Below are 12,561 nucleotides of genomic sequence, written 5' to 3' on the forward strand. Positions count from 1 at the left end.
TCGATCCCACACGGTTCAGTTTTGAGAAGTAAACTGCTCTTATTCTTACTATTTTAGAATAAAAACATGCATTTGATTTCAGTGTGTAACAGCCAGTAATTTATGATACTTGTAAAGGTTAGTTTTTTTTTTTTATTCACTTTTCATTCTCAGTCTCAGTCGTGTTCAGGATCCTTCCCTACCCCCATCTGAGAATGCTGTTTTCACATAAAGATGCGCTGTAGCTCTGCAGCGTACTTGTGACTGCATTCTCGTACCAATGCTTGCGAACTGAAGTGCCTGCATGCACTTTTCGTGGCATTACACGTCTATTTTTTTGAGCATGCCCGTGTCGCTCAAACACAGGAACATATGTTGGTGTACAAGAATAAAAAACAAGTGCACTTTTATTCTAGACTATAAGTGAAGAAAAAATAAAGCAAGTTACAGTAGGCGGTTGATCGACAGCTTGCGTGGTGCAATGCTAAGAACTGCTGATTTCCGATCCGTGCTATATAAAATCATCACATTCAAATATTAACAATTTCCACACACCCTTCCTACATTCACGACATGTGTACTTGTTGCAGTGTACACATCTCTCTGTGCTATGGTTCCTATTACACTGAATGAGCACCTGACATTGTACTTTCTTCCCTATATAAATAACATTCGAGTATAGCACGTCTCCAAATAAATCACATTTGAGTTATAGCGTCTTTATGTGAAAACAGCATTGTCAGATTGGGGGGATCGTGAAGCGACTGAGAGAATGGAACTGAATAAAAAAAGACTGAAATCAAATGTATGTTTTATTCTAAAATAGTTAAGTACATGCAATATTATTTGAAAACGAACAGCGTCAGATCGGGTTTGAATACACGCTGCGACGCTGAACTCCCTGTCTATCTACATAGTAATAACAGTAATTTTATTATTATATAGGAGCTTCCCTGTCTGCCTATCATATAGTGCCTTTCCTTCCTACCTATCTATATATCTATCCCCTTAGCTGTTTTTTATATATCTATTATACAGTGCCTTCCCTGTTTATTTATATATCTAGTGCCTTCTCTGCCTGTTTGTCTGTCTGATTGCATATAGCGCTGAACTTACTGCTCTGTACTATTCTGTCCTCTGCATGTCCTGGAGTACAAAAGAAACAGCACCATACAGCAACATGTGCGAACTGGCAAGATCGGGGAAAAAACACTCGGTCACTGATTACAAACCGCAAGATGAATGAAAGAGACAATATATGTAAAAACATCATCGCACTAATGCAATATTATTTGAAAACGAACAGCGTCAGATTGGGTTTGAATATGCGCCCGATCTGACGCTGTTCGCTTTCAAATCATATTGCATGTACTATCGCGTTGAAACTGCTGCACTGAATAAGCTGACGCCTTCTGTAACAGCGTCAGCGTGTATTCAAACCCGATCTGACGCTGTTTGTTTTCAAATAATATTGCATTAGTGCGATGATGTTTTTACATATATTGTCTCTTTCATTCATCTTGCGGTTTGTAATCAGTGACCGCGTGTTTTTACTGTAGAAACAGAACACACGTGAAATGCCTGTATTCCAAATAATGATCTATTCTTTCCACTCTAAAACTCCACTTCACTCCCAGATAATCAATCAAGGCATGAGCTGGGAGAAGTTTGTGCACGTTCTAAGTCGGTGGGGGGATGGAATAGCTGGCTGCTTGCAGCCTGATTTTTATCAGCACATTTAGATGACAAAAGACGCTGGTGGAGAGCTGTGAACGATTTTAAGAAGCGATTTAAGGTGGGACGGAATTACGAGTTTTTTCGTAGGCTCTGGTAATTCTAGTGTTAAATGGGCAGGCACTCAATTACATGGGAGGCTGGTGATGCGAGACACAAGACGCATCTCCGCCTCACATGGCGACTGAGCTGCCCGCTATGGCCGTATACAGTATACGAAAGTAGGTTCCAGTTATGACCGTTACGCATAGAATTTCGAAATTAAACCTGCCTAACTTTTGTAAGTAAGCTGTAAGGAATGAGCCTGCCAAATTTCAGCCTTCCACCTACACGGGAAGTTGGAGAGTGAGTCAGGGAGTCAAGGCTTTGCCTTTTTATATATGTATGTATGTATTGTGACTGTCCCTTGCCCAGTTTTATGTAGTCTATACTGTTCATTCAGTTGTTCAGAAAGTGGTCTGTTACCATGCTAGTTTCTTTAACCACAATAAAATGTCTTATTGTATTGCTTTATATTTTGTAAATTTACATTTTGCGTGTACATTTTCAAATATTTTTTTAATTAGCTAAAGTGCCTAAGACTTTTGGGCAGTCCTTTATACATAAAGTATGTGCGTATGTAACATACAGTATAACAAACATTTTCCCACAGTTGGAGGGAAATACAACACATACAATACATTCCCCCAATGTAATTTGTTTTTGTTTCTTTTTTACTTTGAATGCCTACAACTTGAATACATTAAAATTTAGTAATATTTTAGGTTGATATTTTGAAGTTTGAAGTATTTCCTTGACTGTGATTCTAAAAGATATTCTGTCCGTGTATCCCCTCAAATAGCCAACAGAATGGTGGATTCTGCTAGAAGCATTTTGAACAAGTTCATTCCAGATATATATATTTATACAGACCACATGAAAGGTGCAAACTCTGGAAAGTGAGTATGGGTGATTTCTGAAATGTTCACGTCAAGCAATTACTATAAGATGCAGTCTCAATAAATATTTATAGTGACATTTTATTCTGGTAGTTTTCAGTAACAAAAGTATGCAATATAATTCTCTATATACTAGCTGATAATGGTGCTGGACAGTGGAAGGTGTGGTGATTAACACATGCTAGTAAGAATTTCACTGTAATCTTAACACATGAAAATAGTGACCCTGTAATACATAAAATTTTAAGGAGATCAGTCCCAAAGTACATATCTGGTTCATATACAAATAAGTAGAACACAAATATGCACATAAAAAAATATGACACCTGACTGAAGCAAAGCATGCATCTACAGTATATGGCTTCCATTTTCTACTTTAAAAGTATTTTTTTCCTAATTAAGATGCTGCTTTTTCAAACTGAAGCACATTAAATTGAACCAGAGCCTGTGAAACTGATGTTGTGTAGGTAAAATCAGCGTGAATAAACTTATTTTTTCTTTCATTGACCTATTGGCTGGTTTTCAAGCCTGTATTTTTAAAGCTTTGCTTATATCAGTGGTGCCCAGTACGTTGATCGCGATCAACCTGTAGATAGGATAGGTAGTGCAGGTAGATCGTGTTGCATTCGAAAAAACATTTTTTAAATGTTAGTCTATATATTCTCCCTATGGCATTTGCCACTTGATTGACATACAGGGCAGCCAGTCTGAGATCTCTTTTCTTCTAACACACTGGTCATCCTGCACGCACGATCAAACGCGTGATCTACTGCAAAACTCAGGCTGTGATCTAGTTAGCCTTTCAATTTATATCGACTAACGAAGGGATTTAAAAAAAAAAAATTGTTTGGGGAGGGTATGGGCTGGATGTGGAATTAGAAGAGGATTTTTTTTCTCACAATGTCACAATCGAAGTGCATTTGTCTGATCTGTCAATCTATCATTGCTATTCCAAAGAAGGAAAATGTGGAAAGGCACTTTCGAACTGTTCATAAAAACTATGAAACTGACTTCCTTCTGAAAAGCGATCTGAGGAAGAGAAAGGAGAGGGAACTAAAATCACAGTTAATCGGATAGCCATAATTTTTCACTCAGCTGAATTCAAAAACAAAGACAGACACACTGAAGCATCGTTCTGGGTGAGTCACTCTTTCATTAAGCATAAGAAGTCCTTCAAAGATGGAGAGATGAATAAAGAGGCCTTCTTTGAGACAGATGGCTAGGGATAAATTCCTGCTGTGATTTCAATACCCCTGGCCAGAGAAAAAGGAGCTTCTCTTTGTCATTAAACATGCAGAATACAAGCAACTTAATAACAATCAATGGCCGCTAGACTTGGCATTTTTTTTCCGATCTGACCAACTTGTTGAATGAGCTTAATTTACAGCTGCAAGGGAAAGAGATCTCCATGGTCAATATGATTAGCTCAGTTAATGCTTTCAAACGAAAAATGCAACATGTGTCCTCAAAGCTGCAGCACCTTGATTTGGGGAACATCCAAAACCTCGCGTCAGAGCTGGAGACGCAATGGAAGGCTTGTGCACAACTTGACAGCATTCGCTACACAGAGCAGATTGAAAATTGCCTGTCTGACTTTGACAGACGGTTTCAAGACTCAGTTTTACTTGAGCCAATCACTACATTTAAGTGGTATCCATTTAGGGAAGATGTTGAGGGTGATTCACCTGCATCAAAAATTTCAACACTGTTTCACCTAAAACTCTCTACAGTGGAGGATGAGATTTTGACACTACAGGATGACATTTAACTGAAGTCTGGGACTCTTGGACGGTTTTGGAACTTACTCACAGAGGAAAAGTACCCAAACATGAGGAAATGTGTTAACTCCTTGATTGCTATTCGGCTCTACTTATTTATGCGAGTCAGCCGTTACCAACATGAAGATTATTAAATCAAAATACTGTAGTATACAAGAGTGTGTATGTGTATATATATTATATAATATAATTTTTTATGTAGGTAGATCATTTCGACCTGCTCATTTTAAAAGTAGCTTGCAAGCCAAAAAAGCATGGGCACCCCTGGTTTAGATCATTCATTTATAGTGAGCTAATGCTAACACTGAAAGCTGCTGAACTAACAAAAGGAATCCTATGATGTCTTGTATTACACTACATTGAATTAATTTATTTAGCTAACTTGTTTATGTTTTTAAGTTTGGTAAGCACACATGTTTTGTGCTATTGTTTTTGAATTTCTGTGCTTGACTGTATGATATTCCTCAATTGTATGTTTGCTGCAGTTGCAATTACCACTTTCTCAGGCAGTGTGGGATAGTGGCTAAAGTATTTAACATTAAACGCCACTATAGCCCCGCAACAAGTTCACTTGTGTTTTGTATCTTGGGTGCTCTGTGCATGGAGTTTTAGATGTTCTCCTTCAGGTGCTTTGATTAGGTGAGCTGGCATTGCTAAATTGGCCCTAGCTGCTAGTTTGTGTGTGTTAGTGTGTTCACCCTTTGATGGGTTGGTGCCCTGTCTAGAGATTGTTTCTACCTTGTTGGGATAGGCTCCAGCTTTCCTCCGACCCTGCTTGGGATAAGCAGGTTTGGAAATGGATGAATGTATGACTGGATGGGTTGTTGCTGTGTTCAATTCCTGCCTGTAACTCACTATGAAACACTAGACAAGTCAATTAAGCTATCTGTGCTTCAACTGTAAGAATCTATTTGTAAATGGTTGTATTCTGATCTTCTAAGGTGTCGACCAAATATACATTAACAATAATAATAAATGTTCTGCACAGTGTTTACCTCTAAATGCCTTTTATATAAAAATAGGATAAGTTTTAAAGTAGGCCAGATCATTGTCCATTTGCAACAGGAAACAAGTAGGTGAAAATCAGTGTTTATGGATAAATAAAAGGAATGCTAAAAGCAAAGAATTTTAGATGTTATGTCCTCAGAGTGCAGAATTTGACAAAGGTTAACTGCACATAGTTTATTCTTAACAAAATGGTGGTTAAAAGTATACACTGACAGATGCCGTAATATGTAATGTTTTTCCTAACATTTTCATCTTTGTTTTTAAATATTTTCAAGGTCTCCAGGATTTGGTCTGACTTTAGTAGCAGAGACGACAAATGGATCATTTCTGAGTGCAGAGATGGCATCCAGCCCTCAGGGTCAAGGGTCTCCTATTCTTCCAGAAGATTTGGGGAAGAATTGTGCAAAGATTTTACTTGAGGAAATTTATAGGGTAAGGAATTCAGTATCCACCTCACATTCCTAGCCAGACATTTTATAACTGACAAAATAATCTGGTGTTGAGATTTTTTTTCATTGAGATTTTCAATAAACTAATAACCCTTTTTATATTCCACTATTTTATAAATTAATTATGCATAGTGCTTTTCTAACCTACTCAGAGTGCTTTACATAAACAGTGGGGAGCCATTTTATCAGCCTGAATGATACGATGGCAGCCATTCATGTTGTGCCAGTATATTCGCCACATATTAGCTAATAGATGGTAAAGAGGTGAGAAAAATAGTTGGCCACTTAGAGACATGGGTTGATTAGGCTGCCACAATGATGGGCAGTTTAAACAGGACCTTGGGGAAACACCCTACTCTTTTCGAAAGATGCCACAGGATTTTTTATTACTACAAAGAATTAGTTCCTTGGATTTATATGTAATCTGAGTAACAGTAATCGTTTATTATAGCATAGTATCCCTGTCAGCTACGCTGGGGATCCATGTACATAGCGCAAGGTAAGTACCCCTCGATGGCTTCATTAATACCTCTTCCAGCAGCAACCCAAGCTTTTCCTAAATGATCACCCATCTAGTCATTGGCCAAGTCAAAACTTGCTTAGCTTTACGTGGATAACCTGTTCTGTGCAGTTGGTGTGACAGATAGCTTAGTAGGCAAGTGTGTTACTGACTGCAGTTTTGAGACTATAATTTTGCAAAAAATATACAGGCACAATTTTTAAAAATAAGGAAAAAGAATGAACAAAGAATAAAATCTTTGGAAAATTGTAATAATATCTTACCATACAAAATTATTTCTGTAGAGATAAATCCAAGTCCAAAGCTCAAACCTTTCATTACACTAGGGGGCTGTGACCTCTGCTCGCTTTGCTCGCCATCCCCTTGGCGGGCACTACATGCTAGTCACTTTGTGGTTCTGCCACTACGTCTTTGGAGTTAACATCGTGACAACACAAGGTATAACTGCCCTTGAATGAATATCGTTTCTTTCTCTCTAATTAATACATTTTTCAAAAGTTTGTCCCTGTGATTTAATTCTCATAGTAAAAGGTATTCTAATGGGAAACTGTAAACATTTTAATACGAATGGCATATCAAGATCTCCTTAGGTGTCTAATGTTTTCTGTGGAAGATATACTACATAACCTTTCTTGCCACCTGTTAAAATTTTACATGTTAGAATTGCTCGACCAATTTCGAATACAGCTAATCTTGTCCTATTGCATACCACATCACTCATGCATAAATTAAGCAATAACATTACAATACATCCTTCTTTCAACAGTAATTTGGCCAGTGGAAGTCCAGACGGTGTTAACGGTTGTAGATATTCTATGGGATATTGTAAGCTGATGTTTTCATTTTCCGCACAGTCACCACCAATTGTTCCAGCATAGTCTATTGATACGCATTTAACCAATTTGCCGTGTAACCAATCGTCAATTTTCATGCAAATTCGTTGGACTTTTCTCAGTGCTAGGATTGCCTGTGTATTCCGTTGATAACCCTTCAGGGTGAAATTCTTCATTAAGATTTGGAAATAAGTTTTCTTTTATTGGGAACTTAAAGTGAGGAAAATGTAAAAATTTATAAGAGATGAGAGCACAGGAACTGTGTCTGACAAAAGCATTCGCACGAATGAGAGGTGAGAGGACCATGGGCGTGGGCCATTAACCGTAAATGGTTGAGAGGAGGGCGGGACTTGATAAAATCTCTTAGCAATATTCTCGTCTTGTGAGACTTGAAAAAATCTCTGTGAAATATTCTTGTTTCTTCTCAAGATATATATATTTTTTTTAATAGAGAGACATGAAATTTTGAAGGACATCATCAATAAGACAGCTCTCTCTGACAAGCACATGTGCTGCCACTTGAGCAACTCAAAAATTTGTTGTAAAAAATTATGATTAAAACAATTGAGTGCAAACATTGCTTTAATTGAATTGCTTTGTATAAATTACTGTTGCAGTCTAGTTGTGAAAATTAATGCATTGTCTTTTGTACTTCATTTGCGGCTACAGCTAGGACTTCCACTAAATTAAGGTTTAAATATTTTAATTTTAATATACTGTATTTGTTGTTCTGATATATTTCAGTGTGGCTGGAAGCCACATTTAAAGTTTCCATATTGAGTTTGCTTTGTTTGGTAGATTCACATGAGCACCACAAGTCTTTTCCTTTTGCATTTTTATAGCATACCACTTCACAAAGGTCATTCAGACTGTCATGCTTTTTACCCTTCTGCTCTCCTTTTCATTTTACTATCAGCTGACCACCAGCTGCAATTTACGGCAAGTTTTCTGTATTGTTATTTTAATTTTCCTGCTAATCATAGGATAAAGTCAATATTTGATCTGTATCATAGAAAACTGGTAGAGCAACCTTATGAGATTTATTTTAAGAAAACGAAAAGGCACTGAATGAAATTTACAAATGCTCAAAAATTAAAAAGTAGTTTATTTCAGCTATGAAAGAAAATAACGAAGTCTTACTATTACAATTGAACATGTGGAACCACATGGCGATCTTACCTTAACTGAGGAACTGATATAGCAATAGTCCATGAAACAGTGTTTTCTCTGTTAATGGGAACAGTCTTTGCTGCTTGACTACTTTTTGGATGTCTGAAAACAATAGTTGTATGTTGCTTTTACTAAATACAGAAGGAATAGTGTTCCCTCTGGTGAAGATCTCTACGAACTAGCAGGAAAGGTATTTGTGAAAGTATTGGTAAAAGGATACCCTGAGGAATGTTTCAGTTTGGGGATGTAATCTGGACAGAAATATTTGACCACCTTTCTAATTGCATGCTTGTAGCAATGAGTTGATTTGCTGTTTGTAGTTTTTATTGCCAACTTTTTCAGAAAATTAAAAAGCATTATGGCACATAAGGTTCCTAGCAGCCAGTCAGTATGTTGGTGCCATACATTGGTTAAGTAAAAACAATTTTCAGGGTGCACTCCTTGGAGGAGCAGTATCTCTATCCCACATTTCTAATGTAGTTACTAAGCTTCTGATGCCCCGAGTAGCTGTTCATGTCTAGTTTGCGACCTGCTGGTGATTTGTTTTCCACCTTTAAAATTTAAGGTTCACTTTAATGTCACATCAAGCGTCATCAGCACTTGTCCTCAAACTACAGAGCATATTCTTTAATGCTACATTCTAAATTATTGATCCTGGCATCCTATAAAACAGGCTTATAATGAGCAAGTATGGTCTGGAGTTTAAATGTTCACTGTGTTTTCAAATGTGTCTGCCGGACTTTGGCGGTATTTTTGCTACAAAGGTTATTCACTAAACCATGAGTCTTTGTCAGTGTTTAAATTACTTTTAAGCAAATTTATTTAAAAGTGCATCATACTGTAAGCATTTTCACAAGGCATCTTACAAAGGTTTTAATGAAATTACAAAAATCAGGCCAAGCTTTTCATACTCAATAGTCAAGATAATGACTCACAAAATGAGATTAACATTTAGCAAAAATGAGTATTCAAAAAAGGAAGGATTAGAGGTGAAGGATGAGTTAATGAAGAAAAAGGGACCTTTTAAAGTGCAACTAAATAGAATTTCAAAAATAAAATTCATCGCTGGTTTCAGTTTTGGAAAGAGGGAGTGCAGCACATTTAAATAAGCATTTACTCAAAATTACATAATAACCCAATTATCAGAAGCCATCCGATATGTCAGAAGGTTATGTGGGTTAAGCAGAGATGACTGAAATTGTGGCCAGTTTATTTGAGAAATTTATAGAGTTAGTTTTTATGAGGTGATTTTGTTCTCAGATTAAAACAAATATAGACAGATAAACTTCTGAATATTCACTGGTTTACTCACGTCACTTGTCATTAGATTACTGAGACCACATACATTTTTAGCAGATGATGTCTTTGCATTACTGCTTTTGACTAAAAAAATATTCTTGCTCTACTAGACATCTTACTCCTGTATTTATTACGCATATAGAGCATGTTTAGTTTCACTTAAGCTTAGAAACAAATGCAATTTTACACCTACTGTATACAGTACTTAAAACACAGTTATATACCAAAAGGTGCAAAAAACACGAAGCTGAGCTCACAAAGCGAGTCAGTATAATGTATAAATTTAAATGCACATATTTACAGAGGTTCTTAAATCGACCAAATCACTGAGACAACCTTTATAGCCCTATCATAAATCCAGCCTTTGAGTCTCTGCAAAGGCCACAACTATCCAAAGCAACTGCTGATACTTTTGTAAAAAGTGAGCAGGTTTATTGACAGCACTAACAAGACTATGCAGTGGTAATGTGTCTGTAGACTTCACTTAACTGCTGCAGCTAGTGTGGCTCTCTGATATTAGTAAATAAAATCATTACAGAGTTTGGGAGTTCTAAAGCTACAGTAGTGTTATGTATCCTGGGGAGTTTTAAGAAGGCTTGTTTTTTTGTGATTGCAGGATATGAGCTGTAGTATAGGCATTTATATGTTTTATAAGGTTGTAAGGGTCAGCAGTCTGGACTCTTTGGAAGCTTCAGGTGGTGTAAGCTTAACTGTGGACATCCCTGCACTTGTTAATTGTATGTATATTCTCAATCATATCTTCACCTTGAAACACTAATCTGTTTGTTGCTAGAGTCCTTTTTCAATTAAGTTGTTATCACAGTGGAAAACAGTATATCATATCGCTGTCTCTGACTTTTTTTAGAATCATGCATAAGTACCTTTACCTCTTGTTATGGGAGCTATTAATTTTAATTATTAAATTACAAATACAATATCTAATAGCTTCTCAGAATTTGGTTGAAAAGGTGACATAGTGGCTGACTTAAACCAGGAACCCTGGTTTCAGTATTATTTCTGGTTTTCTTTGACCCTGTAATGCAAAAGCAAATTTAGAAGATGGATATATAAATATGAAACCCCTTACTTGTGTAACAATTGAAAATATTGTTTATTGTATGCACTATACTTTATATGGATATAGTCAGACTAAACTTAAAGCGTGTTTAATTGCATAACTTTTTGACAATTGTTTATCCTCCTTTCCAAGTAGGCAATCCTGTGAGTTTTATTTCTTATAACTCTAATTTAAAATATGCCAAAAAACAGATTATTCAGTAATTTATTTAGAGGGACAAAAATACATTTAATCTTTGAATTGTGAAACTTGAGTATACTTGCTCAGTTTATTTGCAGATGGTCTCATGATGACACTGGTAATGGAGAAAAAAAGAAATGTAAACCAGACAGCAGTATTACTAGCAGAGTTGGTTCTATGCTGAAAAGGTGTTTTTTTTTTTAAAACAGTGTCCTAGGATGTAAAAATTTTCTGGGATGTTTTTTCTTTATTATTTTTTTTAACCCAGATAAGAATTCTTATGTTTTCACCTTTGTTGAAAAACTGCACCTACTCCTTTCTACCACTTTAAATGCATGACCCATAACTCCTTTTCTGACATGAGTGATGTCATCAATACCTAGTATTTACAGTACTGCATATGTACAGATTTACAACTAGCTACCAAAGAGTATGTGCAATTTCAAATAATAAGAGAACTAAAGAACTGTAATGAAAGTACATAAGATGATGTACTGCCTGAAAGCTTAGTGGCATTGCTGCTGCAAGCTGCCACACTTGTAAGCATTCTTCTACAAGTGATAATAGTATAGAAGTGTTTCACATTTAGACTTCTTGCATACTTAAAAGTATGTAATGACAGTTAATATGACAGAAAATACCTCTTGCAAGTGTGTGGCAGATCTTTTGATCACCATTAGTGGGTTTGTGTCTGTTTACATTTCACATAAACACACTAAAGCAAAAATGTATTGTTGCCACATATGCATATCTGTAAAAGCAGTACTGACAAACAACTGTATCATATAAGCCGATTTCTATCCATCCGCAATATTCAGCGTTAACATTTGCAATGCACCATCTACTGGATGTAGTAATAAAATACATTGCCTTTTTCATTCCAGTAGATGGCACATCACAGACATTATAACTGTTGAGAATTCTATACCAAGTGAATAAAAATAATAATACAGATAATTGAGGAAACATACACTATTAATTACAAAGGAAAATGTAAATAGAAAAAAGTACAGGAAATTAAAAAATGATCGTCCTAGTAGGGACACTAATCTCTTTCAACTCCAATAAATATTCTAGTTATCATTCATGTAGCAAAATGAGAACATAAATAAATAATGTAAATAAATAAAGTCATGGCTGTAAATTGTGCGTGCTGTCTTCCTAGGACCCCCAGGCTGTACTGTGAGCTACTTCCCTCTGTGTGACAGTCAATGGGCTTTAGTGGTTGGTGCACTACTTCTGTTATTCTTTTTTTATTTCCTGTTGTTTTTTTCTGTTTAAGTTCCCTTTATTAGGTTATGGCGTCTGTTATATATGACATCAGTTGGAACGTAAAATGCAATGTATTTTATTAGTATGAGTGACAAAGGCCAAAGACATATTGTGAGTGACTCCTTTGAGTGAGAGTGTTATGAGTGGCATTGTACGTGCAGTGAACTCTGTTGAATTAATTACTTCTGTACTTAAGTGATAAGCCATTCATGGACTGAGCCAGCTAGTATGTTATAGTGTTTGCTGTACCCAATGAATATTTCTTTAAACTTTTAAAAACTGTGTGAATATAAAATATTAATCAGTATAACGTAAGGGACATG

At 36.2% G+C, this 12,561-nt stretch overlaps 1 protein-coding gene across 1 annotated transcript in view; it reads left to right on the forward strand.

Annotated features, from left to right (window-relative positions):
- Positions 1 to 12,561, forward strand: part of rcl1 (RNA terminal phosphate cyclase-like 1) — a 55,077-nt gene that overhangs the window by 26,840 nt on the left and 15,676 nt on the right. Inside the window, exons 6-7 of the mRNA XM_039759555.1 lie at positions 2,526 to 2,651; positions 5,713 to 5,869. Of these exons, the coding sequence (XP_039615489.1) occupies positions 2,526 to 2,651; positions 5,713 to 5,869 (283 nt within the window). The remainder of the gene's footprint in view (positions 1 to 2,525; positions 2,652 to 5,712; positions 5,870 to 12,561) is intronic.

The sequence above is a fragment of the Polypterus senegalus genome, chromosome 7 (assembly GCF_016835505.1).
Source record: "Polypterus senegalus isolate Bchr_013 chromosome 7, ASM1683550v1, whole genome shotgun sequence".
Lineage (NCBI taxonomy): Eukaryota > Metazoa > Chordata > Cladistia > Polypteriformes > Polypteridae > Polypterus > Polypterus senegalus.